The sequence below is a fragment of the Mycteria americana genome, chromosome 26 (genome assembly GCF_035582795.1).
Source record: "Mycteria americana isolate JAX WOST 10 ecotype Jacksonville Zoo and Gardens chromosome 26, USCA_MyAme_1.0, whole genome shotgun sequence".
Lineage (NCBI taxonomy): Eukaryota > Metazoa > Chordata > Aves > Ciconiiformes > Ciconiidae > Mycteria > Mycteria americana.
This window is the reverse complement of record NC_134390.1, coordinates 2,327,733-2,351,486: the sequence shown is the minus strand read 5'-3', so window position 1 is coordinate 2,351,486 and position 23,754 is coordinate 2,327,733. Positions and strand designations below refer to the sequence as shown.

At 72.1% G+C, this 23,754-nt stretch overlaps 4 protein-coding genes across 7 annotated transcripts; 1 reads left to right on the top strand and 3 right to left on the bottom strand.

Moving 5' to 3' along the window:
* Positions 1-235: 235 nt before the first annotated feature.
* SUOX (sulfite oxidase) lies at positions 236-4,337 on the bottom strand. Of its 3 annotated transcripts, none has more exons than XM_075525453.1 (4): positions 3,221-4,337; positions 2,467-2,509; positions 2,214-2,361; positions 236-1,787 (listed from the first exon to the last, which is right to left on the bottom strand). In XM_075525453.1, the coding sequence occupies exons 2-4, from the start codon at positions 2,496-2,498 to the stop codon at positions 357-359; spliced, it is 1,611 nt and encodes a 536-aa protein (XP_075381568.1). In that variant the 5' UTR covers positions 2,499-2,509; positions 3,221-4,337; the 3' UTR covers positions 236-356. The 3 variants fall into 3 exon arrangements, with proteins under 3 accessions (XP_075381568.1, XP_075381567.1, XP_075381569.1); XM_075525452.1 differs by lacking the exon at positions 3,221-4,337 and adding an exon at positions 2,683-2,796; XM_075525454.1 differs by lacking the exon at positions 2,214-2,361.
* A 724-nt stretch (positions 4,338-5,061) lies between these two features.
* RAB5B (RAB5B, member RAS oncogene family) lies at positions 5,062-13,272 on the bottom strand. 2 transcript variants are annotated; one of them, XM_075525495.1, is made up of 6 exons: positions 13,180-13,272; positions 7,155-7,435; positions 6,400-6,551; positions 6,045-6,167; positions 5,815-5,908; positions 5,062-5,387 (listed from the first exon to the last, which is right to left on the bottom strand). In XM_075525495.1, exons 2-6 carry the CDS (start codon positions 7,315-7,317, stop codon positions 5,272-5,274), a joined length of 648 nt encoding a protein of 215 aa, XP_075381610.1. In that variant the 5' UTR covers positions 7,318-7,435; positions 13,180-13,272; the 3' UTR covers positions 5,062-5,271. The 2 variants fall into 2 exon arrangements, with proteins under 2 accessions (XP_075381610.1, XP_075381612.1); XM_075525497.1 differs by lacking the exon at positions 13,180-13,272 and adding an exon at positions 7,667-7,844.
* A 1,519-nt stretch (positions 13,273-14,791) lies between these two features.
* On the bottom strand, positions 14,792-17,000 carry CDK2 (cyclin dependent kinase 2). The gene is made up of 7 exons (XM_075525484.1): positions 16,815-17,000; positions 16,651-16,728; positions 16,323-16,443; positions 16,061-16,231; positions 15,873-15,974; positions 15,100-15,303; positions 14,792-15,009 (listed from the first exon to the last, which is right to left on the bottom strand). The coding sequence occupies exons 1-7, from the start codon at positions 16,928-16,930 to the stop codon at positions 14,905-14,907; spliced, it is 897 nt and encodes a 298-aa protein (XP_075381599.1). The 5' UTR covers positions 16,931-17,000; the 3' UTR covers positions 14,792-14,904.
* Positions 17,001-17,595: 595 nt separating this feature from the next.
* Positions 17,596-22,563, top strand: PMEL (premelanosome protein). Its single transcript, XM_075525521.1, has 12 exons — positions 17,596-18,457; positions 19,356-19,484; positions 19,562-19,708; positions 19,782-19,922; positions 19,995-20,156; positions 20,240-20,645; positions 20,678-20,955; positions 21,060-21,575; positions 21,649-21,742; positions 21,832-22,034; positions 22,113-22,200; positions 22,354-22,563. The coding sequence occupies exons 1-12, from the start codon at positions 18,211-18,213 to the stop codon at positions 22,511-22,513; spliced, it is 2,571 nt and encodes an 856-aa protein (XP_075381636.1). The 5' UTR covers positions 17,596-18,210; the 3' UTR covers positions 22,514-22,563.
* Positions 22,564-23,754: the final 1,191 nt, after the last annotated feature.

Sequence of the window (23,754 nt, the reverse complement as noted above, 5' to 3'; positions counted from 1 at the left end):
GTCCCAGAGGGAGCCCGGGGGGTCCTGGGGGGTCCCGGGGGCTGCAGGGTCCCGGCCCGACTCCCAGGGGGTCGGGGTTATGTGGGGTCCCATGGGCTCCCAGGGTCACCCGGGGACAGAGGGGTCCTGCGGCAGGGGGCAGCCGGGCTGTGGGGGCTGTGGGGGTCGCCCGGGGCCGCCCCCCACTCCCCCCCCCCCCCCCCCCGGTCCCGCTGCCCCGCGCTGCCCCCGGAAACGGCCGAGTCCATAAAACTGCGCAATCTTTATGGAGCCACTTTCACACGTCGGGGGCTGTAAAAGGCGTCGACCTTTGAGCCGCCGCGTCCGCGGACGAGCAGGGAAAGCTGCCGGGACGGTCAGCGGCCGACGGTGACATGGACGCGGTGCCAGGCGTTGCTGAGGACCCCGCGCAGGTTCCAGATGGGCGCCACGGTGTCGGGCTGCACGTTGTAGCTGCCGTCCACCGCCTTGCAGACGATCTCCAGCTCGGCACCCGCTGCCACCGGCGCCTGCAGCTCCCACAGGGCCCAGGCCCAGGCGCGTCCCGGCACCGGCCGCTCGCCCAGCAGCCGTGCCACCCGCCAGGTCCGGCCGCCGTCCAGCGAGACGTCCACCCGCACCACCTCCCGCCCGCCCCCGCTCCAGGCGTAGCCCTTCACCGTCAGCTCCCCCGCCGGCACCGCCGTCCCGGGGCGCGGGTGGGTGATGGCCGACTGCACCGGCAGCTCCTGGATGGCGGGTGCCGTCGAGTAGTCCACCGTGTCCCAGTCCACGCAGGGGGAGAAGCCCTTGTAGTCGTTCTGCTGCCAGTGGCTGGGGCTCTCGGCCGGGCTGACGGCCACGCGCCGCAGCCACTTGACGCTGCGGGCGCCCACCACGCCGGGCACCACCACGCGCAGGGGGAAGCCGTGGTCGCGGGGCAGCTCCTGGCCGTTCATCTCGTAGGCCAGCAGCACGTCGGCGGCCGGGCTGACGGCGCGGCCGTAGGGGATGGAGGCGCCGTAGGGGGCCCCCCCGACGTCGGTGTCCAGCCCCTCGAAGCAGACGTGCCACTCGCCCTCCCGCTCCTCCTCGAAGCCGGCCTGCAGCAGGACGTCGCGCAGCCGCACGCCGCCCCAGCGGGCCGTGCTGATGGCCCCGATGTCCCACGCCAGCCCCTTGACGGGGCGGACGTGGCTCATCTCGGACCGGCGGTTGCCGGCGCACTGCAGCGTGGCCGTCACCTCGTGCTTGGGGAAGCGGCTGCGCAGCTCGGCCAGCGACAGGGAGAGCGCCCGGCCCCCCGGCCCCTCCACCCGCAGCCGGTAGGAGCCGGGGTCCACCGCCGGCACCGGCAGGTGGTTGCGGGTGAAGAAGAGCTCGTTGGGCGTCAGGAAGCGCTCGGCCAGCAGCTCCGCCGGCGGCTCCGCGTTGAACGGCTTCTGGCTGTTGACGCGCAGCCCGGGGTGCCGGGCGGGGTCCCCGGCGAAAGGGTCCTGGGTGGCGGTGGGGGTCGGCGGTGCCTCCTCGGGGCCCAGCTCCCCCACCTTGTACTCCTGCAGCAGCTCCAGGACGTGGGGCTGGTTGTGGACGGCGTAGAGAGCCCAGAAGGGCTCCAGGGCCCCGCCGGCCGCCAGCAGCACCTTGTCGGCCCCCCCGGGGTGCAGCTCCACGAAATCGGTGACGTCGAAGACCTCGGTGCCGTGGGTCACCCAGACGCGGTCCTGGGGGGAGCGGTGCCGCCCCACCTCCTCCCGCGTGTACAGGGGGTAGCGGGGGGCGGGGGTGGCCTGGGCCGCCTGGGCACCCTGGGGGACCCGGCCCTGTCAGTGGGGAACGCTGCCCCCTCCCCGGGGGGTGCCCCCGTTGCCCCCCACCATGACCCTGGGGTCTCCCCCCAGCACCGGTGCGATGACCCAGAGCCGGGGGGATGGGACGTGACACCCCCTGTCCCCCCCCCTCAGCTGGACCCCGGTGTCCCCGTGCAGAGAAGGACCGGGGGGGGGGGGGGGGGTGTCCCAGAGGGTCCGGGCATCCCGGTGCTGCCCCCCCGGTGCTGCACCCCCAGGCCCCCGCTGTCCCGGTGCCGCCCCCCGCCAGGACTCAACCCCGTCCCAGGGTAGGACCCAGGGGCGTCCGCCCCCCCGCAGGGTCCGGGCATCCCGGTGCTGCCCCCCCGTACTCAGCACCCCGCCCCCTCCCGGTGCCGTTCCGCCCCCCCCGGTCCCGCTCACCCGCCGCCGCCGCTCTCCGTAGGCCAGGACGGCTCCGAGGCCCAGCAGCGCCGCCAGCACCGGGGCCGCCCCCCGGCGTCCCCCCGTGGCCGGGCTGCCGGGGGGGAACCGGGAGCAGCCGCGGCGGGGCAGCGGCAGCGGCGGGAGCCTGCGGGGAGAGCGGAGCTGAGACCGGCCCCGGGGCGGCGGGGGGGGGGTGGTGGTGGTGGGCAGCACCGGCGTCCGCGGGGAGCCCCGACGGGGCGGCTCCTACCTGCGCCCGGCGACGGCTCGGAGCAGCAGCATCGCGGCGGTACCTGGGCGGGAGAGAGCGGCTGGGACACCGGGCACCGGGAACCGGCACCGGGGGACCCCCGCCACGGCCCACGGGGGAAGCGGGCACCAGGGACCCGCGTGGGGCATTCCCCGCTCTTCCCCGTCCCCTCGCTCCGGTGATCCCCCCCCCATCGCGGTCCGCCCCGCCGCGCACCTGCGTTACGGCTCCGGTAGCGCGACCTCCCGCCCGTCCCTGCCTCTTTAAGAGAGGGGCGATGGGCGTGGCCTCAACGTGTGTGTCGGGGGGGGACGAGCCCGCTGGCCACGCCCCCTCCCGGCCGCGGAGGGGCGGTGTGGGCGTGGCTTCCCAGCCGCAGTGGGGTCCACCAGAGACGGGATTTAAAGGGGCAACGGCGGCGGGATTTAAAGGGACAGTGCACCCCCTCCCCACGCCGTTCCCGTTCCTCTCCCCGGGAGGGCGGCGGCCAAGAGCCGGGGCCGCCGCCCAGCTGGCCGCTCCGATAAGCGTTATCAGGGCAGGGCCGGGGCCTCGCACCGGCTGTTGGCACCGGGCAGGAGCCGGAGCCGTCGCTCCGCGACGGCTCCGGCTCCTGCCCGGTGCCAACAGCCGGGGAATGTGGTGTCCAAGTCGACCCCCCCACACCCCAAATCCCTCCCTGAGCACACAGAGGGTGGTATTTTTTTTTTTTTTTCCTTCTTTTTTTTCCGTTGTTCGTTTTGTTTTTACTTACATTAAATACATCGGTAAATCAGCGGTTGAGTTCTGTTACCATGATTGTTATTTAAATGCAATGGAGGAGCTTTCTCAAAGCAAAAAAAAAAAAAAAAAAAAAAAAAAATCATTATTATTATTATCAGAGAAGAAGAAAAAAAAAAAGAGTGAGAAAAGCTGCAGTGTCCCCATTTGGTCCAGGGTTTTGGCCAGAAGATGGTGGGGCTGCCGGCACGGCCGGGGTTGGGGTCTCGGGAGGGTTGGGGTCACCGTAGGGGGGGGAATGGGGTCCCCAGCCCCGCTAGCCACGCTCCCCGCTTCACTACAAGTCACCGACTCAGAGGGGGGGCTCCGCCAGCCGGACCCCAGCCCAAGAGAAGACGCAACCGTTGCCCACGCCGCGGCACGAGGCTCTGCCAGCACCGGCACAGGACCCCGGCACCGTGGGTGCAAGGGAAGCCGGCGTGAACCTGGGGGGGGCTGCCCCACGGCGGGGGGCCATCTGCCTGCGGGCTCTGCCCCCCGCCATGGGGGGCTTCATACGAGACGGGTCCCTCCGCCCCACAGCCACGCCCCCAGGCTGACCCATGGCCCTGGGGGCTGCCCCGAGCCCCCCACCCTGCAAGCAGGACCCTCCGGGGAGGGGGGGGGGGGGCGGGCAGCCTGGCCCGAGCCCGAAGCCCCACGGACAGAGCGGGGAGCTCCCGGCAGGCGCTGGGAGGGACAGGATCGGGCCCCGGCCGGGCAAGCGCCGGCTGCGGAGCAGGGACCCACGGCCCGGGCGGTGCTGCCCTCTGCAGACGCGCTGTCGCTTCGGGGTGTCCCCACCCTGGGGTGTCCCCTTGGGCCGCAGCGGCCTGACCAGAGGCGCCTGCACAGCACCCAGGGGTGCCACCTGCCTCCCCCCCGCACAGGGGGGTCTCCGCGGGGCCCTTTCGCTCCGCTGCTGGGACCGACCGAGGCGCCTGGTAACGTCCCGACGCTCCCGAGCGCGGCCGAGGGTTTCTCCGGCCACGAAAGCTCCTTAGGGAAAGCAGAAACAAGACCAGGTCAGCACCGTGCCTCCTTCCCCCTCCGCCGCGCCCGGGGGCTCGGACCCACCAGGACCCGAAGAAAGAAAAAAAAAAAAAACAAAAACCCAAGGTGCATCGTCACGGGACATTTCCACCACTAAAGTGCAAACCAGAGACAGCCCTCGCCTGCCGCCGGCCGGGGGGACGGGGACAAACCGAGGAGCAAGAGGAGAGATGGTGCCCCGGCCGCCGCGGGAGCACCGGAGGGACATCGCTCGTGGGGCGGCCGCAGCGGTAACGCGCGACAGCTCTACGGGCGAAGGTGGAGCGGTGGGGAAGGGGCGCTCGCGGCGGCTTCACGGCGATCGGGGTCCGGCGGTCGCCCCGCTTCCTCCCTCCCCCTACAAAAAGTCCCCAGGCACTTCCGATCCTCCAGCAAAAAAGGCCACCTAGGAAGAAATTAAGGACACTGCAGCTTTCCTCCCCCCCGACAGCCAAACAGAAGAAATAGGAGGGGGAAAAAAGAAAAAAAAAAAAAAAAATTAAAAGGAAATCCATGACAGACCCCCTCGGAAAAATCCCGTGTTTCCCGGAGGTCTCTGGTTCCAGCTGGTTCGCCACAACGTGAACCTCCGAGGACGATGCTGCCACCTCCTCGGGTCTCTCCCCGCCCCAGCTCTGCGGGGAGGGCGGAAGGAGAGACGTTAACGGGAGCACGGATTTACCAAAGCAGAGAGGGAGGAAGATGGAGGGAGGAATCGGAACATTAGGTCGCTATTTGCACCTATAATACAAAGTGAAGAAGAGTTTGTTTTTTTGTTTTTTTTTTGGAAGTTAAGTCCCCGGCTGATCTAGTTCCACTGCCTTCGGGATGGTGGTAACGGGTGTCTGGTGGTGGTTTTGAAGCATTAAAAAGTGCAGTTAGAGGGAGCTCTCGGGAGGGTTTTGGTTCAGACGCGTTTCTCGGTGTGCCGTTATGGAGGTGAGGTGTGGTGGACGGGGATGGAGGTTATATTTTAGCTCTTCCTCTCGCGCGGGCGCTGGCGGAGGCCGCCCTTTAGTTGCTACAACACTGGCTCTTGTTCTGCTGGCTCTGCTCGTGCAGGTCCACGCCTCTGCTCCTGCCCGCCGCTCCGCTCGTGCTCTGGGGCTCGCTCTTTGGCAGCTTCTTGGCTGGAGGGGGAAGACGGCGAGATGGCGGCGGGAGCGGGACGGGGACCGTCCCCGCGGCACAGCCCCGTGGCAGGGCAGGCCGTGGGACCCGGCAGGACCCCGCCTCCGGCGCAGCGGAGGCCCTGAAGCCCTCCCGGCTGCACCGGCGAGGCCCCCGCGCCTGCCAGGCCCTTCCCCGAGGGCAAGGAGCAGTTTCCCTTCGAGCTGCTCTCGCGCCGAGCGTCAGCTCCGCACGCCTTCGTGCTGAGCCCCGGTAGCAGCACCGCAGCCCGTGGCACAGCCGCTGCCGGGGGCAGGAGGGGCACCAGCTCCGCTCAGCCTCCCAAAAGGCTCGGGGGGGGGGGGGGCGGGCGGGGAGGGGAAGCTGGACCCCGGGCAGAGCCCCTTACACCCCACCCTCGCCCCCCCGCCGCTCCCGCAGCCTCACCGATGGCCAAGAAGAGGTCGTTCACGTTCATCGCTGTCTTGGCCGACGTCTCCATGAACAATAGGCTGTTGTCATCTGCGTAGGCCTGCGCCTCCTGGAAGAGACGCCAGCAGCCGGGTGAGGTTCCGGCGGCCAAAGCCCCGGCACATCTCCCGCGGCAGCGCCGAGGGGGGACGGGGACGGGCAGGGGAGCTCACGCCGGCTCGGAGGAGCCTCGGGCCGCCGCTTACCTCATATTCCACCATGCGCTTGCTGGCCAGGTCGGCCTTGTTGCCCGCGAGGGCGATCACGATGCTGGGGCTGGCTTGTCTCTGCAGCTCCTTCACCCATGTCTTCGCCCGTGCAAACGTTTCCTAGGAGCAGAGGTGGGAACTCAAGGCTCGTCCCACCGCTGCGCTGCAAGGCGGGCGTCTTAGAGGGACCCCCAACGCGGCGAGAGCCGCCCCCGCCTCCCTGCGAGGAGATGGCCCCCGGGAGACCCCCGCGGCCACGAGCACCCCCTGAGCCGCACAGGCCTTCGCTCCCGGGCGGTTTAACCGAGGTGCCTCGCGCCTGGCAGCCGAGGAGCGCGGAGAGGGACCCTACCTGGTTGGTGATATCATAGACCACGATGGCAGCTTGTGCCCCCCGGTAGTACATCGGGGCCAGACTGTGGTATCTCTCCTGGCCGGCCGTATCCCAGATCTCAAACTTTACCGTTGTGTCATCCAGGCAGACGGACTGTGTAAGGAACGCCGCTGCCGGGAGGAAAGACGGCGTTAGCATCGCATCGGCCAGCCCCGCTGCGGGCAGGCACCCAACAGGCAGCGGGGAACCCTCCCCACACCCCCAGTCCGGCCCCAGAAGGGATGCGGACCCGGGCGCACCCCGACCCCGCAGCCGGCTCCAGGACCGGCTGGGCGGAGGGGCCCGTCAGTCGAGCCCCTTAGTCACATCGAGCCCAGCTTCCTGAGACAAAAATCCCGTCTGCTCTGCGCGAGCAGCGTGCTTATCAGGGGATCGGCAAGGGCTCCCGCACCGGCGGCGGCCCGGGGACCGCCGCGTCCGCCGAGGCGTCACCACCCGCCACCGCGAGCCCACGGGACGGGGCGCGGGGACTGCGGCTAGAGCCCCGCGCACGGAGCGCCGGCTCCGAGCGCTCGCACGCGTGGTCCACGTACCGTGGCTGCAGGGGAAGAGCTCGGAGCCTGGGGGGGGGGGGGGGGCGGAAGAGGGGGGCTCGCGTTTAATGGGAAATAAAATCAGCGCAAGGCGAAGCCGTGGCGATGGGGCTGCGGGTGCCCGAGAGCGTTACTCGAGGGCGCGGGAGTACCCACGATGGGCGTCTCTCGCCGACTCACCGCCGATGGTGCTCTCCTGGTACTCGTGGAACTGGCCCTTGACGAAGCGCAGCACCAGGCTGGATTTCCCCACCGCCGACTCGCCCAGCAGCACCAGCTTGAACTGACAGATTTTACTGGCTTGGGACTGCCCGTTCGGCCTGGCGGCTCCTCGGCTGGTCATGGCCTGGGTGCTGCTGGCGCCGCGCGCCCTGCTAACCGGAGAGCCGGGAAGGCACCGAGGCGTCCGCGCGGGGCAGGGGCTGGGTGCAGGGTGCTGGCCTTCGATCCGCTCGGCTGTCCTGGAAGGAGGAGAGAGCCGTCGGCACGCCGAACGCGCAGAGCACGATGCCCCCACGTCCCCCCCCGGGACCGCACCGCGTCCACGGAGACACGCTCTGCCGAGCCCCGGCGAGCAAAACCCTTCTCGCCTCAAGCTAGAACACGCTCCTCGTTCTGGGGTCTTTCCCCGGGGTCTCTCCCCCCACGTGGGGTCTTTCCCCGGGCGCCCCGCAGCAGCTCGCGGCGCAGACCTGCAGGCCACGGCTCCGCTCCCCGAGCCTCTCTTCTACGGAGCAGCAAATTGCTCGGTAGGAGCTAATCCAGGAGCCAGGCAGCCGGGATCCTCGCGGCTGAGGAGGCCGGGAGTGAGTCAGCACTCCTCCCAGCCCTCCCGCTCCCGGCGAGCAGCCCCCGGGCCGGGATACGCCGCGCCACCGGAGGCGAGGAGCCGGGGAAGGGGCGGCAGGAGAGCGGCTCCAGGCCCGGACTTCTCTTGTTTACGCAGCAGCCGGGGAGATGCCACACCGGCCCCGGCTGCCTCCCCGCCAGCCGGCCGGGAGGAGGGACCGATTGGAAACAAACTCCCCAGCTCTGCCTTAAATTCCTCAGCCCTGGTTTGGTTTTTCCCTTCCTGTTTTTGCTTTGTTTTCCGCACTGGACGCGAGCAGCAGGGCTCTGACAGAGCCGCTTGGGCTGGGGGCACGGACTGCATCCCCCTCCGGGATAAAGCATCGGCACGGGCAGCCGGCCCGACGCCGGCTGAGCAGCTCTGCCCCGATCCCTGCCTGCGGAGCGGGTCGCCTGCTCGAATCCAGGCATCACGGGATCAAGCGCAGCACCCGGAACGACGCGGCTCCTCGAAGCCCGAGGGGGTGGGCGCTGGGAGGGAGCACTCGGAGAAGGGACAAAAGCGGAGGGTCAGTGGGCAGCCGGAGTTTCGGCTTCCGTGGTTCAGACACGCAGAGAAAGCGGGAGAAAGCGGGGTCTGTGTTTTTCTGTAGGAGCTAATCTCACTCTCCCTTGTAACGCTCCACCTCAAGGTTGCGGGGCCGCAGCAGAGATTTATTCACGCCGGCAGGGCCAGGCAGGCGACAGGATGAGGATTGCAGAGACCAGAACCAACAAGCGGAAAGTTGTTTCTTGCCAGTTCCCCTTCCCCATCTGCCTGAAGACGTAAGCAGGGCTAAAGCCGGACGGGACCGGCAGGAAACGCTCGGTAACCACGGGGCTCCCACGGCACAGACCCCGACCCGGCATCCCGGGACCCCTCCAGGAGAAGGGGGATCGCCCTCGCCTCCCCGCGGCGCTGCAAAGCCCTGGGAACACAAACTCATCGGCGCGGTGCTCGCCCGGGCGCAGGGGATGCTGCCTCCCTCCTCCAGCGCCGCTCGGGAGAGGGACGGCTCGGCAACGGCCTCGGCCCGAGCAGGGCTCGGCACGACTCGCCGGGAAGGAGCCGGCGCAGCCCAGGCTGCCAGACTCCTGCCAGTTCTCTTTGGTTTGATCCAGAGAGGCATCGGGAGAGCTCACACGGGACGAGGCCGGGCACGGATGAAGTTCAGGATCGCTCCAGCCAAGCATTACTCTCGCGAGCTCAGAGGCAGGGCTGAAGATTTTACAAGTATTTTAACTATTCTCAGCAGAAATCCCCGTCCCGGCAGCAACGCAGCTCAGGACGAGGCCAAGGCAGAGAGCAGGACCCGCTCCAGCGGCAGCGCCGGGGCACGATGCTCGTTTCAGCTCCAGCCGCCCTCGAACCCCAAAGCACAAGGGGGGGGGGGGGTCCCCCTGCATCCCACCGGGACCGGCCGCCGCAGCTGCCCAGGCTCGGTGCTACCTCCCTGCCCGTGACGGGGGGGAAGCGGAGGGACCGGCTCGGCCCTCGGCCTTCCTCTGCCAGCGAGATCAGCTCCTTCCCCTGCGAATATCATTGAGCTCTGAAGCCCCCGCTGCTGGAATCCGCTTTGGGAACAGATCCGCCTCGCCCTCTCCAAGTCTGTTCTCACTCTCCTTCGCCAGCTCAGCCCGGCGCTGCCAGAGCCGGTCCCTTCCGCGGGCCGGGAGTGACAGCCTCGGTCCCAAGCCAGCCCCGAGCCTGGCTCCCTCCTTCCTCGGAGCGACTTCCCTGCTGAAAGCTGCTCTTCTCACCCTCCTGCACCGCGCCCCGGTGCTATTTTGGCAGCAGCCCGGGCTCCTCACGGGCGCGGAGGTGGAGGGCACTCACACAGACCCCGGCCGCAGCCCCAGCCCGGTCACGCAAGGCAGCAGCTCACCCCGTGGGGACTCCCCGCCACCGCGCCGTTAGATCTCCGCCGCCCGCTCGCCGGGGATTTACGACACCCGGTCCCGTCCTCCTGCTCCGCAGCTTCAGCTGGAGCCGTGCGGCGAGCACCCAGAATAGATCCTGTGCTTATTTATAAGGGAGGAGCTGCCAGCCCGCCGCGGGCGAAGGGCTCCAGCTCGGAGGGGGACGGTTCCTCCCTGCCGGCTCCGGTGCAGGTGAGCGGTGAGGCCCCGAGGGACAGGGACCAGCCAGGACCCCGACCGTGGGGACCGGCAGCGGCTTCACCGGGTGCCCGACCTCACGCCGCACCTCTCCGCTGGCAGCCGTTCGGCATAAACCCCAAGTCACCTTTTCCAGGAGCTCAGGAGCCATGTGGCCCGTGGATCCTGGCCACCTGCGGGCCCCTTCCTCCTCCTCCTCCTCCTCCTCCTCCTCCTCCTCCACACTGCTCAGGTGGGTGCTCCGGGGAGAGCTCTGCGTGGGGCGAGCTCCTGGACGAAGCCATCGCCGTCCCACGAAGCCATCGGTTGCTGGGAGCGCTCCGGGGTTTGCTGGAGAAACGGCCCCGAGGCTTTGGCTGTTCTCGCCCGAGCCGCCGATGTCTGGGGCTGGACGGCTCCGTCCTCACCCCCCCTCGCTCAGCAGGACCCCGAGGCACCACCCAGGCACGGCCGGCCCTGGAAGGAGCCGCTTCTCCTGCCCGGGAGCTGCTTCAGGACACGCACACTGAAAGCACAGGGGCCACGAAATCCCGCCTGCACCGGGGCTCCTCCGAGGGATTAAGGAAGATACAACCGCTCCAATTCGGCTTCCCTCGGGCGAACCTGGGCTTCAGGGCATCAGAAGATCCGTAGACCCCCGAGAAAATCAGGTATTCACACTAAAACGTCGCCACAACAGGCGAGAAGTTGACCGTACGTCGATCTCTATAGAAGTCCGCAGCTATTTCTGGCGCGCTTTCATGTCATCAGCAATTACTGTTAGCTGCTGGTTGGGCGAGATTTACGGTGCGACACGGCAAGCACCGACAGCCACGAGCAGGGCTACGAAACCTGCCGGGATGAACCTGCTCCTCCCCTGCCGCGGCGGCAGGGCCTTTCCCCGGCCGAGGGCTGCGCCCGCGCCAGCAAACGCATCGACCGACCGGTGCCCGGCGAGGTCCAGGGAGCCCGAGGCCGCCTCGCTCCGTCTCCTCCACAACGCCCTTCCCAAACGGGATCCCAAACGCTCCCGCAGCCTCCCCGTGCTGCCGGACGCGGCGTGCGGAGGCAGCGTCTCGCCCACCTGCCCAACCGCCAAGCTGCCCGCGCCACCGGGACTGCCGAGCCCCGCGGCGGAGCGCGCCGAGGGCCGCGCCGGCTGAACCGCGCTCGGGAGAAGGGGGCATCCTTCGCAGGGAGGGTTGCAACAGCCCGTCTGGGCTAACTGCTTTCCTGTTGCCAGCGATACTTTTCCTATGTCCCAATCGCGCTAGAGCAACCACCCAGAGGCGTGCGGGGGCTCGGCCCGCCACGGATTTGCCCAGCCGGTGCCGGGGGGCTCCCGGTTACGGAGGGAGCCCGGCCTTTGCCGCGCAGGCAGGCAGCCCGCGCCGACAGAGCTTCGGCTTGCGGAGCAAACCTGAGCCGGTACATGCCGACGAGCATCGTACAAAGTCATCCCCGCGGCTCTCGTCGTTAGGCATCCCTCCTTAATGAGGGATGAGATCTCGCGACTCAGCCAGCTCCCATGGGTCGACGACGTGAAGGCGTCGGCAAACTCCACGGAGGACGGTGGAGACCCGGCTCTCCCCCGACCCGCACGGCACATAAAGCCTGCCGGTTACGGCGGCCGTGCTCGAGCCGTCGTGCAGCAGAGCCGGTTCACAGCCCCAGCCGAGGGACAGGCTCCGGCCCAGTTCGGCCACACGCTATCCCCCCACGCCTCACAGGCGTCACACCGAGATAACGCCGACTCGCGCTCAAGGCCGCCTCGGCGAAGTTTCCTGCCCTCCCGGGAGGGATCCAGGCTCCTCTCCGGTGCTGAGCCGCCGCTTGCTGCGGGCGCCCGGCACAAACAGCGAGCCCTGCACGGACTCGAGGGATCCAGCCCGGCCCGATGCCCGCAGCCGGGGGTCCGGGGCTGGCACTGCCGCCGGAGGTGCCCTTTGGAAGAGGAGCCCGGCGGGTGGCTTCTCGGAGAGGAGGAGAACAGCATTTATTGATCCGCTCTTCCTCGACAGTGCCGGGTCCCTCCATCTTGCACCGATTTGGGCAGCTCCCGCTCCACGCCAGTGGGTTCGGCGCCCGCTCGGGCAACCCTGACCGAGACCTGCGTGCCGGGGACAGGGACACTTGCCCGCCCTTCCTCGGGGTGGCCAAAGCCGCAGCCCAGGAGCCCAACCCCAGGGCCCGGTCAGCGCCTCCGGCCTCGGGCAGGTTTCCTCTGAGCCAGGAGGGGCTCAGGAAGCCAAAGCTCCAGGCGAAAGCGCAGGGGAAGCCCCGCTCCTGGGGGAGCCGCAGCTCCGCGGCGGGTCCGGCACAGAAATTGGTGGGAAAGTCAAAAACGTGGCAGACGTGCGTCCCGTTGGGAGGCGTGGGAGACGGGCAGCCCCACGCGGAAAGCCGGGGCCTCTCCTGGCTCACCTGGGCCACGGCTCGGTCTCGCCGGGCAGGAGCCGGGGCCGCTCCGCGGGGTCTCGGAGCACCCCTGGGCCTCCTTGTCCGCCATCCGCTGCCCCCCTCGCCCTAACTGCTGCGAGCAGCGGGTTTTACACCGGGGCCTCGTACGGGCAGACGGGACCGCAGACGGCCCGAACCGGGGGGGACCGGCAGCACGAACCCAAACACCGGGGGCCTCTCGGGCACCGGGACCCCGCAGCCCAGCGCCCGCCACTCCAGCACCTCGCAGGGCACCAGCTGGGTGACACCGGGGGGGGGGGGGCCCGCAGCGGGGACCCCCCGCCGCAGCCGCCTCCCGGGGAAGCCCCGGCTGCGGTGCCCCGACGGGCAGGGAGGGGCTGGCAGACCCCGCAGCGGGGACGCGGAGCCCCGACGGGGGAGCGGGGGCCCGGGTCACCCCGCGGCCGCTGTCCCCTGGCAGGGGGCAAGGACCCCCCCCACGGGCACCGGCCGCTGCCTCCCCCCGGGAAGGGACTCAGGGCCCCGGCAGCTCGGGGCGGGGGGACAAGCAGCCAGGACCGGGGGGGGTCCCAGCGCTGCAGCTGCGGGCTCACGGCCTCCCCCTCCCGCCGCCCTCGCCCCCACCGGCTCCGCCCGGGGGGTGCCCGACCCCCCCTCCCCCCGCGGCCTCCGCCCCCCCCCCCCGCGCCCCGCCCCGGCCCCCGCAACGCCCCGAGTCCCCCCCCGGGCCGCGGCACCGCCACCGCCCCAGGCCTCCCCCGTCCCGCAGGGCCCTGGCTCCCCGGAACCCCTCCACAAACGCCCCCGGCCGCCGCAGCCGCCCTCCCCGCAGCCGCCCCCGGCCCGGCCCCCCCGGTACCTCGGCGCCCGGCCCGGCCCTCCCGTCGCGGCCCCCGAGCGCACAAACAGCGGCTCAACCAAACCCTCCTGGCGCGGGCGGGATTAAGGGGCGGCTCCGCCAATCGGCGGCGCGCAGTGGGGCGGCGGGCACGCCTCTTCCTCTCGGCTGGGCCAATGGAAGAGGCGGGGAGCGCGTCATCGCCCCGCCCCGCGTCGGAAAGCGAATCGGCGGCGGCGACAGAGCGGATGGGCAGTGGCCCGGCCAATAGGAGAGAGGAAAGCGTTCGACCAATGGCCAGCGGGAACGCCATGAAGGAGGCGGGGCTTGAGGTGAGCGATAGGGCGTGAGGCCAACGGGAGCGCCGCCGCGCGGGGGGCATCACCAACAACAAATAAGGTGACCTAAGGGGGAGGACCCCCGCAGCCGCAGGGACCAATCGGAACGCAGGACGCTGCCGCATCGCCCAATCACAGGGCAGAAAAGGCCCAGCCCGGCCAACCCGAGGCCAGCGGCGCTATGAGTGACGGGGGCGCGGGTCGGAGCCTCGCGGCCAATCACAGGACGCGCTGCCCATGATTGACACCCCGCGGGGCAGGCGCGGGGACCGCTGGGAGCCCTGACCTCTGACCCCCCTGGCGGCGGCTCCGCTGGCCTGAACGCGGCAGCGCCCTCGTCTGGGGGCGGGGCCCGGCCCGGCCAATAGCGGCGCTCCAGAGCGGCGGTGGGCGTGGCCACCCAAGGGCGTGGCGGCGGGCGGGGCCAGGGCCGGGAGCCCCCACGGCGGGGGGGGGGGGAGGGGGGCACCCATAGGGGCCATGGGGGGGCCGCGCAGCCACCGGGTGCTGGGGGGGGGCGGCCCACGGGGACAGAGCCCATTGGGCCCCCCCGGGAGGTGCGGGGCTGCCACAGAGCCGGGTGCCTATGGAGGAGGGGGGGGCCAGGGCCACGGGGGGGGGGAGCCCCGCGGGGTGAGGGGGACACGGCGGTGGCCGTGGGTCCGTGTCCCCCCCCCGCCGGGTCATGCAGGCGCCAACACAGAGTCGGAGGTTGGGTACGAAATTGCAGAAGTTACAAAAGTCGGCGAGGAAACCGCGGGGGGAGGGAGGGGGGGGGGCTCCAGGGCCCCGAGCGAGGCAAGGGGGGGGGGACGCGACACGCTCTGCGGGGGAGCCCCCCTCCTGTGGGGCACACACCCCCCCCCCCCCGGGCTTCACCCCCGGGCGGTGCCGTCCCGGTGCCGCAATGAGGGAGGGTGGCAATGGGGAGGAGGAAGAGGAGGATGGTGGGGATGAAGGTGCTCGCCCCCCCGTGCCGGTCCCAGGGCCCCCCCCCCGAGGGGCCGTAAGTGCCAAAAGTCCGGGCGAGGGGGGGGGGGTCCTCACCGTGCTGGGGAGCGGAGCAGGACGGGACCCTCTGGCAGGCGTGGGACCCGCTCTCTGTCCCCGGGGGGGCCGGCTCCGCTCCGGGGGGGCCCCGGCAGGCGCGGGGGGCTCTGGCCAGAGCAGTCCTGGGGGTGGGGGCAGGAGGGAGGCGCGGGGGGAGGTCCTGAGCCCCCGGCCACCGCGTCCCCGGGGACGGCCGTCACCTCTCGCCGCGCGGGGACGGGGGCTCCCGTCGGGAGGGGGGGGCACAGGCGGCGGCCCCCCCCCTCTGCAGAGCCTCGCTGGGCAGCGGGCGGCTGCCAGTCCTGTCCCGAGACCCCCCCCCCGTGAGGGCAGGCAGGGGCCGGGGGGGCCGAGCCGCTCACAGGCGCAGGTGGGGGACAGCCCTGGTGACGTCGCGGAAGAAGGGGTGTCCCAGCGCCGCCTTGGCCGAGATCCGCTTGTTGGGGTCGTAGTGCAGCATTTGCTGGGGGAGGAGAGGGGGGGGCGGTGAGGGGGGGGGGGTCCCCATTGCCCCTCCGCCCCCCCCCCCCCCCAACCCGAGTCCCTCGCTCACCGCCAGCAGCTTCCGTCCCTCCTCGTCCAGCGGCGGGACCACTTTGCCGAAATCCTGCCGGGCCCACTTGGGGAAGCTGGGCTTGTAGTCGGGCATGGCGGTGACACCGGGCCAGGCCGCCTCGTCCGGCGTCCCCAGCGTGCGGAAGATGCGGAAGAGCTGGTCGATCTCCGAGTCCCCGGGGAACAGGGCGCGCCGGGTGATCTGGGCACGGGGCGGGGGGAGAACGGGGGTCCGTCGGCGGGCCAGGGACACCCCCGTAGCGCCCCGTGATGGGGGGGGGGGGGGGGGTGTTCAGCCCCAGGGGGGTCCCGGCGACTGGCCGCGCCCCGAGACGTCCCGCCCTTTCCACGCCAAAGGTCCCCGGCTGGCAGCCGGGGCCGGGTCCCCCCGGGGTGGGGATCACACGCGGCCCCCACCCCGTGAGCTCTCACGCCAGCCCCTCGTGACCGTCCCCGTGGCGGGAGCGGGCCCCGGTTTCCCCGGGAAGCGCCCGGCGCTGCAGTCGGCCGCGTGACGTGGACCCCGAGGGGGGGGGGGGCTCACATGACGCCCCGGCCCCCTCCCCGCACCCACAAAGCCCCTTTATTCCCCGGGTGCTGCGGCCGGCGTCAGCCCCGCACCCCGGTGACGTCAGGGCTGCGCCCCGGGGAGCCGCGGTGTCGCCGGGATGGCACAGGCAGCACCCGTCCGGCAGATGCCGGGTGCACCCCGATGGCCGGGGACCCCAGCGTCACCCCGGGGGGGGGGGTGGGCACCCCGCAGTCACCCACCATCTCCGCGAAGATGCAGCCCAAGCTCCAGATGTCGACGGCGGTCGAGTAGTACTTGCAGCCCAGCAGGATCTCGGGGGCTCGGTACCAGAGGGTCACCACCTGCCGTGACACACACACACACGATGGCTACCGCGTCCCCCCAAACCCACCCCCAGCACCCCCTGTCCGTCCCCCCCAGCGCCCACCTCGTGGGTGTAGGTGCGCACGGGCACCCCGAAGGCGCGGGCCAGGCCGAAATCGGCCAATTTGATGGCGCCGTCGGCGTTGATGAGCAGGTTCTGGGGCTTGAGGTCGCGGTGCAGCACGCGGTGAGCGTGGCAGAAGGCCAGGCCCTGCAGCAGCTGGAACAGGTAGCTCTGCGGGGAGGGCGGGGGGGGGGGGCTCAGCGGGGCCGGGACCCCCCCAGCGGGGCCGGGACCCCCCCCCTCCCCATCGTGCCCCCCACACCTTGATGAGGGGCAGGGCGATGCCGCTGATGGAGGACGAGTCCATGAACTTCTTCAGGTCCTGGTGCAGGAACTCGAAGACCAGGTAGAGCTTGTTCTCCGTGTGGATCACGTCCAGCAGCCTGGGGGAGCGGGCACCGCCTGGGCCGGCGCCGTGGGGCACCCCACGGCCACGGCTCCCCACGGCCGCAGGGGCTCCCCACGGCCCCCTGGCCCCGCTGCCGCCAGGGCCGTGGCACGGCCGTGGGGCTCTGCAGAGCCCGCGCTGCCCCCGGCCCCATCGCTCGTGGGGTCCCCCGGCCCCCCCCCCACGGCAGCCCCCCGCTCACTTGACGATGTTGGGGTGGTTGAGCTCCTTCAGCAGGGAGATCTCCCGGATGGCCGTGCTGGGGACGCCCTCGGTCTCCCTGCGGGGAAGGCGGGTGAGCCCCGGCCCCGCCGCCCCCCCCCCCCCCCCCCCCGCCCCCGGTGCCCCCCCGGCCCCCCCACTCACGTGTCCAGGCGGATCTTCTTGAGGGCCACCACCTCCCCCGTCACCTTGTTCCGGGCCTTGTACACGACGCCGTAGGTGCCCTCCCCGATCTTCTCCACCTTCTGGAAGTTCTCCATGGGGGGGGACCCGCACAGCGGCCCCGGGGGGACCGGAGGGGGGACCCCGGGGCGGGGGGGGGGAGACCCCGGGCGGGGACGGTGTCGGGGGGGGGGGGCCCCCGGGGAGGGGGGGAGGGGGGTGTCCCGGGGATGGGGGTGTGTCCCGGGGGGGGGGGGGGTGACCCGGGAGTGGGGGGGGGGTGGGGTCCCCGGGGGTCCCTGGGGGGTCCCGAGCGCGCGCGCGGCGGCTGGAGCGATCGCGGCCGCCGCTTCCCCCCGCGCCCAACAATGTTGCGGCGGCCCCGCCCACGCCGCTTCCCGCCTTCCGCTGGCCCCGCCCCCCGCGCCGCCCCATTGGCCGGGCCCGCGGGGACGTAGCGGGCGGCGCGGGAGATCCCTTAAAGCGACAGGCAGGAGCGCAGGGCCGGGGTCCCCCCGAGGCTGGGGGGGGGTCCCAGAGCCCCGGGGGGGGGGGTGTGCTGAGCCCCGCCGCCCTTCGGGCCAGTCCCCACCCGGGCGCGGGTCCTGGGCCACCGGGCGAGGCCGGAGCCGGCGGGGCTGGGGCCGGGCACCGGAGGAACCGTCAGGGGCTCAGAATCAGCCCCACGGACCGGGGCGGGGGGGGGGGGGGGGCGGCATCACCGGGGACACACGCCGGGCTCTCCGGGTGCCCAGGCGCCGTCCCGCACACGCAGTCCCACGGGCACGGTCCCGCACAAGCAGCCCCACGCACGCAGCCCCACGCACGGGTGGGACCCTCCCGGGTGGCGCTGGGGGCGGTCGGGACCTGGACACCCCCCCCCCCAGCAGGAAAGATCGGGGTCCCCCTGCGTGTGCGGGACGGGGGTCCCCGTGTGTGTACAGGATCGGGGCCCCCCGTGTATGTGCAGCAGCGGGGTCCCCCCGTGTCCGCGGGATCGGGTCCCCTTGCGTGTGCAGGGCGGGGGTCCCCGTCTGTGTGCGTGACTGGGGTCCCCCTGTGTATGTGCAGCATTGGGGTCCCCCCGTGTGCGTGGGATCGGGGTCCCCCTGCCTGTGCACCCCCCATTCTGCACAGCCGGGCGGCCCGGGCTCGGTGGGTGGCGGGTGCCCGACCCGTCTCCCGGCCGCATCCGGTATGTGGGACCCAATCCGCGTCCTCGGGGCCACCGGGCCGGTTCTGAGAGCGGGGGGCAGCACCCCCCATTCCCCTCCCCGAGCCGAGGGGTCTCTGCGTCCCCCAAGAAGGACCCACGAGTCCCCCACCCACCCGGGGCAGAGCCGGAGCGTGTGACCAGGGCCGACCGGAGGCCGCACACATGTGCACACACGTGTCCCCACGCAACTCAACGGGGGGGGGGGGGGGGGGGGGGGGCCGGGTCCCCCCCTTTTGGGGTGGGACTATGCAAACGAGAGCCCCTTCATATCCCCCCGTCCCCGTCCCCTTCGTCTCTCTGCCCCGGCGGTGCCCGAGCACGGGGGGAGACGCGGACGGAGGGACCATGCGGGTGCACGGGGCGATCGTGGCGTTGGGGACCCTCCTGGTCTTGGCTACGGCTCAGCGTCGTAAGTGGGGTTGGGGGGGGGATGCGATTGATGTGGGGGGTCCTGGGTGGTGGTGGGGGGTCCAGGCAGCATCCAGAGCCCGACACAGGAGCAGCCGGGACGGTCCCCGAGCCCCCTCGTCGGCCGGGACCATCCCCGCCACCCCGGGGACTGCGAGGGCCATCGGTGGGAGCAGACCCCCCCCCTCAAAGCCAAATCCCACGGGGAGCAGGATTAGACCCCGCTAATCCCGTGGGTGGGGGCTGCTTGGAGGCGACGGGGGGCTCATCTGTGGGGTCCCCGTCCCTCTGCGGGATGCAGAGGGACCTACAGCCCTCCGGGAGTGGGGCGGGAGGTGGGGGTCCCCATCCCTCGCGGCAAGGGGGGATACGGGGGACCAATAGCCCCTACGTGGGGGGGGTGGGAGGAGGGGGTCCCCATGCCTCTATGCGGCTGCTGTAAATGGGGGGGGACCCCTTGCTGCCTGCAAATGGGGGGGACCCACATCTCTCCGTGAACAGGGGACCCCCATCCGTCTATGAGCGAGGGGACGCAGAGGGGACCCAGCAGCCCCCTGAGAGCGGGGGGACACGGGGGGGGGGACACAGGGGAGACCTGGCAGCCGCTCACCCCGTCCTGCCCGGGGCTGCCGGCGCCGGCTCAGCTGAGAGTCACATGAAAAGGCTTTGGGCAGCGCTCGGCGCCATGTGATGGGCTTTGCCCCACGCGCGGCTTGGCCCGAGCCCGTCACGTGGCCCCCGGGGTCCCCAAGGGTCCCTGCAGTCGGGGGGACCCGGCTGGATGCCCCGTGGGGGTGGCAGCACGTCACCGCCGGCCTCCCCGGTGGGTCGGGGTGGTTGGTGGCCACCCCGCGCGGGCGTCCGGGTGCCACACGCGCCCTCTCGCCCTTCTGCCGCAGGAGCTGGTGGCCGGAGCCGCGGCCGGAGCCAGCCCTGGAGCGGGCGGCCGGCGCCATTCCGGAGCTGGGACTCGGGGCTGTACCGGCCGTGGCAGGAGGGGACGCCGCGGCAGCGGGACTGCTGGCGAGGTGGGTGCCGGGACGGGCGCCAGGGACCGCGCTGGCCCTCGGCACCGTCCCTGAGCCGCTGTCCCCGTGCCTGGCAGGTGGCGACGTCACCTTCGACATCAGCAACGACGCTCCCACCATGGCGGGCGCCAAGGCCACCTTCTCCATCGCCCTCCGCTTCCCCAGCACCCAGGCGGTGCTGCCCGACGGCCGCGTCGTCTGGAGCCAGAACTGCACCGTCAATGGTCAGCGCCCACCCAAACCCCCCCAGCACCCGGCCCCCCGCCCCGCACCCCCCTCACCCTCTGCTCCCCGCAGGCACCCGTGTCACCCGGGGTGAGCTCGTCTTCCCGGAGCAGCTGGCCGAGGGCGCGGACGGCGTCTTCCCCGACGGGCAGCCGTTTCCCCCCGGCACCGGCGACAAGCGCGGAAAATTCGTCTACGTCTGGTGGACGTGGGGTGAGGCCGGCACCGACCCCCGCCGGGGCCCGGAGGGTCCCCGCGGTGGTGCCTGACCCCCCCGTCCCGCAGGGCGGTACTGGCAGGTGGTGGACGGCGCCGCGTCCCGGCTGACGGTGAGCACGGCGGGGGTGCCCCTGGGCTCCTACACCATGGAGGTGGTCGTCTACCACTACCGCGGCAGCCAGAAGTTCATCCCCATCGGCCGCGCCAGCACCCAGTTCAGCGTCACAGGTGGGTGCCGGGGCCGGGGGGGGGGCCGGGTGGGGAGCACGGCGGGGACAGCGAGCTGACGGAGCCCCGTGCCCCCCCTCCAGACCAGGTGCCCTTCGCGGTGGACGTGGCGCAGATGCAGGACGCGGCGGAGGGCGACGGGCGCTTCGTGCGTAACCGCGCCGTGGCCTTCACCGTGCGGCTGCACGACCCCAGCCGCTACCTGCGCGACGCCGACATCTCCTACTCCTGGGACTTCGGGGACCAGAGCGGGACCCTCATCTCCCGCAGTGCCACCGTCACCCACACCTACCTGGAGACCGGCTCCTTCGCCGCCCGCCTGGTGCTGCAGGCCGCCATCCCCCTCAGCCCCTGCGGCACCTCCGCGGCCCCTGTCGTGGACCCCACCACCAGGCCACCGCCCTCGGCGGGACCCACGGCTACGGAGCCCGCCGGCACCATGCCGAGCAGCGCCGGGGCACCCAGCACTGGTAAGGGAGCACGGAGCTGGCCTCCCTCCCGCGGGTGCCCGGGGGTCCCAGGGGTGCCCCCTCCACCCTCGCTCTGCCTGCAGGACCCGCAGCCTCCGGCTCGCTGGCGGAGCCCACGGGGGGGTCAGCAGCCGTGCCCTCGGACCCCGCCGTCACCGAGCCCGCCCTCCTGGCACTCAGCACCCCGGCAGACGCTGCCGGCGGAGCCGCCGCTACTGACCCCGCTGCCGTCTCTGCCGCGGCGTCCGTGGACCCGCTGCTCCCCACCTCAGTGGCCCCGGCTGGGGGCACCCTGGCCCCCGTGGCCGCGGAGGGAACGGTGGCTGCAGGTGGGTGCTTGCCCCGGGGCAGGGGGTGACGGGCCACGTCTGGGGGTTCCCCGAGGGCTCGGTCCCCCCGCGCCCTTCCCCAGCCTCTTCCCTGCCTCCTGCAGATGCGGCAACAGCCGGAGCCACAGCCGGAGCCACAGCTGATGCCACAGCTGGAGCCACAGCTGGAGCCACAGCTGGAGCCACAGCCGCAGCCACGGTGGGAGCCACAGCTGGAGCCACAGCCGCAGCCACGGTGGGAGCCACGGTGGGAGCCACAGCCGCAGCCACGGTGGGAACCACAGCTGGAGCCACGGCTGCATCTGCAGCTGGAGCCACAGCTGGAGCCACGGTGGGAGCCACGGCTGGAGCCACAGTTGATGCCACAGCTGGAGATACAGCTGCATCCACGGCCGAACCCCTGGTTGAAGCCACAGCCGGAGCGACAGTGGGAGCAACCGTGGGAGCCACGGCCGTATCCCTTGCTGCTGCCACAGCTGGAGCCACAGCTGGAGCCACAGCCGCCCCCGACAGCACCGCCGAGCCGCTGGTGCTGGTGAAGCGCCAGGCACCGGCCGCCGAGCCCACCGGCTGCGTCCTGTACCGCTACGGCACCTTCTCCACCCAGCTCGACATCGTCCGTGAGTGCCGGGCTGGGGGGGCCGGGGGGGGCCGGGGGGGCCGAGCCCGCTCCGACACCACGTCCCGTTGCAGAGGGGATCGAGAGCGTGGCCATCGTGCAGGTGGTGCCGGTGGTGCCGGAGGGCAGCGAGAGCAGCGTGGAGCTGACGGTGACGTGCGAGGGGAGGTGAGAGCGGCCGGGGCACCGGTGGGGACGGGGACAGGGATGGGGACCACGTGCTGGGGGGTCCGCGGTGGTCTGACCCCCGCCCGCAGTCTGCCCGAGGAGGTGTGCACCGTGGTGGCGGACGCCGAATGCCAGACGGCACAGATGCAGACGTGCTCGGCCGTGGCGCCGGCCCCTGGCTGCCAGCTCGTCCTGCGCCAGGACTTCAACCAGTCCGGCCTCTACTGCCTCAACGTCTCCCTGGCCAACGGCAACGGCCTGGCCGTGGCCAGCACCCGCGTCGCCGTCGGAGGTGGGAGCGGGGCCGGGGGGTGGCGATGGGTGGGGGTCCCACGGGACCGGGGGGGTGCTGAGCTCCCTCTGCCCGCAGGCGCTGCCCCGGCCGCCGGCAGGACCACGCTCTTCGTGGCGCTGGTGCTCATCGCCGCCGCCCTGGGCACCGCTGCCTACACCTACAGGTCAGGCTGGGCGGGGGGCCGCGGTGGCGTGGGGGGCCGCGGTGGCGTGGGGGGACGCCCCGTGGCACAGGGGGTCCACCACGACCTGGGGGCCGCCGCCACGGCCCCGCCGGCACCGGCGCTAACCCTCTTTGCCGCGTCTCTGCCCCGCAGGCGTGTGAAGTACAGCCCGCTGCTGGCCGCGGCCCCCCCGGCCCCCCGGCCCCGGGGCTGGCTGCCCCCCAGCTCTGCCCTCCGCCTCCTGCTGCGCCAAGCCTTTGGGGGGGCTCCCAGCGGCGAGAGCAGCCCCCTGCTCCGTGCCAACACCGTCTAGGGCCCCCCCACCCCCCGCCACCCCCCGCCTGGCCCGAGCCCCCAGGACGGGGGGGGGACGCGGCGGGGGGGGGGGACGCGTGGCCCCGGCCTCGCTGTCATCGACATTAAAGGCTCAGCTCAGCCGGTGCCTCCGCCTGGTTGTGTGTCTTGGGGGCGGGGGGGGGTCGGGGGTCCGGGGCACCCGCGTCCTGTTGGGGGGGCTGGGGCCGAGCCCACCGCCCCCACGGCCGCACAGCCAGCGCCCGTCTCACCACCAGCTTTATTACTGCAAGAGGCACTTGAAATCGGGGGGGGGGGGGCGGGGGGGGGGGGAGTAATAAATAGGGTGGAGGGGCCCGCCGGGGCAGGGGGCTCTGGCCGCCGCGGCACACACGGGCACACGGGGGGGTCTCGCGCAGCCCCCCCCGCCGCCCTGGCACGGCACCCACGGGCTCCGAGCACCCCTGGGGGTGGGGGGGGCACAGCTGCCACCCGCCCCTGCTGGGGACACGTGGGGGGGGGGGGGGCTTGGTCCGTGTCCCTGCCCGGGCGCAGGTCGGGGGGGCTCTGCCCCCCGTCCTGGGCCCCTCAGGCCTCGGGGGGCCCCTTCTTGAGGCCGAAGAAGCTGGAGGAGCGGGGCGGCGCGGCCATGAGCATCGGCGCCTGGTTCTTGTGGGTGATCTTGATCTGCGAGAGAGAGGCCGGGGCTAGGGCTGGGGGGGGGGGGGGCAACACCCTGGGGGGTCCCCAACGTGCTCGGTGAGGGCAGGGGGCCGCCGGCACCCCGCAGCTTGGGGGGGGGGGGGGTCCACGTACCGTGCAGGGCGGCTGCATCCAGGGCTCCCCGTCGATCTGCATGGGCAGGGGCTTCAGCGTCCTGCAAAAAACCCCCCCCCTCCCCCGGGCTCAGTGGCTGCCACGGCCTGGGCTGCCCCCCCCCCCCCCCCCGGCCCCCGGCCCCCCCCGCTCACCGCAGGGTGATCTCGGAGCAGGTTGCCAGCCGCTTGCCCGCGCTCTTCAGCCCGGTGTAGATCTGCCCCATCTCCAGCACCCCCTCCAGCCCCACCACCTCCAGCCGCCGGTCGCTCAGGTCTGGGGGGAGCGGGGGGGGGGGGGGCAGAGGTGGGGGGGGGCAGAGGTGGGGGGTCAGGGCGGTGCGGGGCAGCCGCAGAGGGAGGGGAGGGGAGGGGGGTCCCCACGCACCCTGCACGCAGGTCTTGAGGGTCTCGGCGTCGGTGATGGCCGGGGGCTGCCCGGTGC

Bases quoted from the DNA above. Each gene is read 5' to 3' on its own strand.
- SUOX (XM_075525453.1), bottom strand. From the start codon at position 2,498: ATGCTGCTGCTCCGAGCCGTCGCCGGGCGCAG. The intron at 2,362-2,466 runs GTAGGAGCCGCC...CTCTCCCCGCAG, and splicing joins CGAGCCGTCGCCGGGCGCAG to GCTCCCGCCGCTGCCGCTGC. The intron at 1,788-2,213 runs GTGAGCGGGACC...CGGGTCCCCCAG, and splicing joins ACGGAGAGCGGCGGCGGCGG to GGTGCCCAGGCGGCCCAGGC.
- RAB5B (XM_075525495.1), bottom strand. From the start codon at position 7,317: ATGACCAGCCGAGGAGCCGCCAGGCCGAACGGGCAGTCCCAAGCCAGT. The intron at 6,552-7,154 runs GTGAGTCGGCGA...TCCTCCCGGCAG, and splicing joins CCAGGAGAGCACCATCGGCG to CGGCGTTCCTTACACAGTCC. The intron at 5,388-5,814 runs GTGAGGCTGCGG...TTCCCCCTCCAG, and splicing joins CGACCTCTTCTTGGCCATCG to CCAAGAAGCTGCCAAAGAGC.
- CDK2 (XM_075525484.1), bottom strand. From the start codon at position 16,930: ATGGAGAACTTCCAGAAGGTGGAGAAGATCGGGGAGGGCACCTACGGC. The intron at 16,444-16,650 runs GTGAGCGGGGGG...CCGCTCCCCCAG, and splicing joins AACCACCCCAACATCGTCAA to GCTGCTGGACGTGATCCACA. The intron at 16,232-16,322 runs GTGTGGGGGGCA...CCCTCCCCGCAG, and splicing joins TCGCCCTGCCCCTCATCAAG to AGCTACCTGTTCCAGCTGCT.
- PMEL (XM_075525521.1), top strand. From the start codon at position 18,211: ATGTGCACACACGTGTCCCCACGCAACTCAACGGGGGGGGGGGGGGGG. The intron at 21,576-21,648 runs GTGAGTGCCGGG...GTCCCGTTGCAG, and splicing joins CACCCAGCTCGACATCGTCC to AGGGGATCGAGAGCGTGGCC. The intron at 21,743-21,831 runs GTGAGAGCGGCC...CCCCGCCCGCAG, and splicing joins ACGGTGACGTGCGAGGGGAG to TCTGCCCGAGGAGGTGTGCA.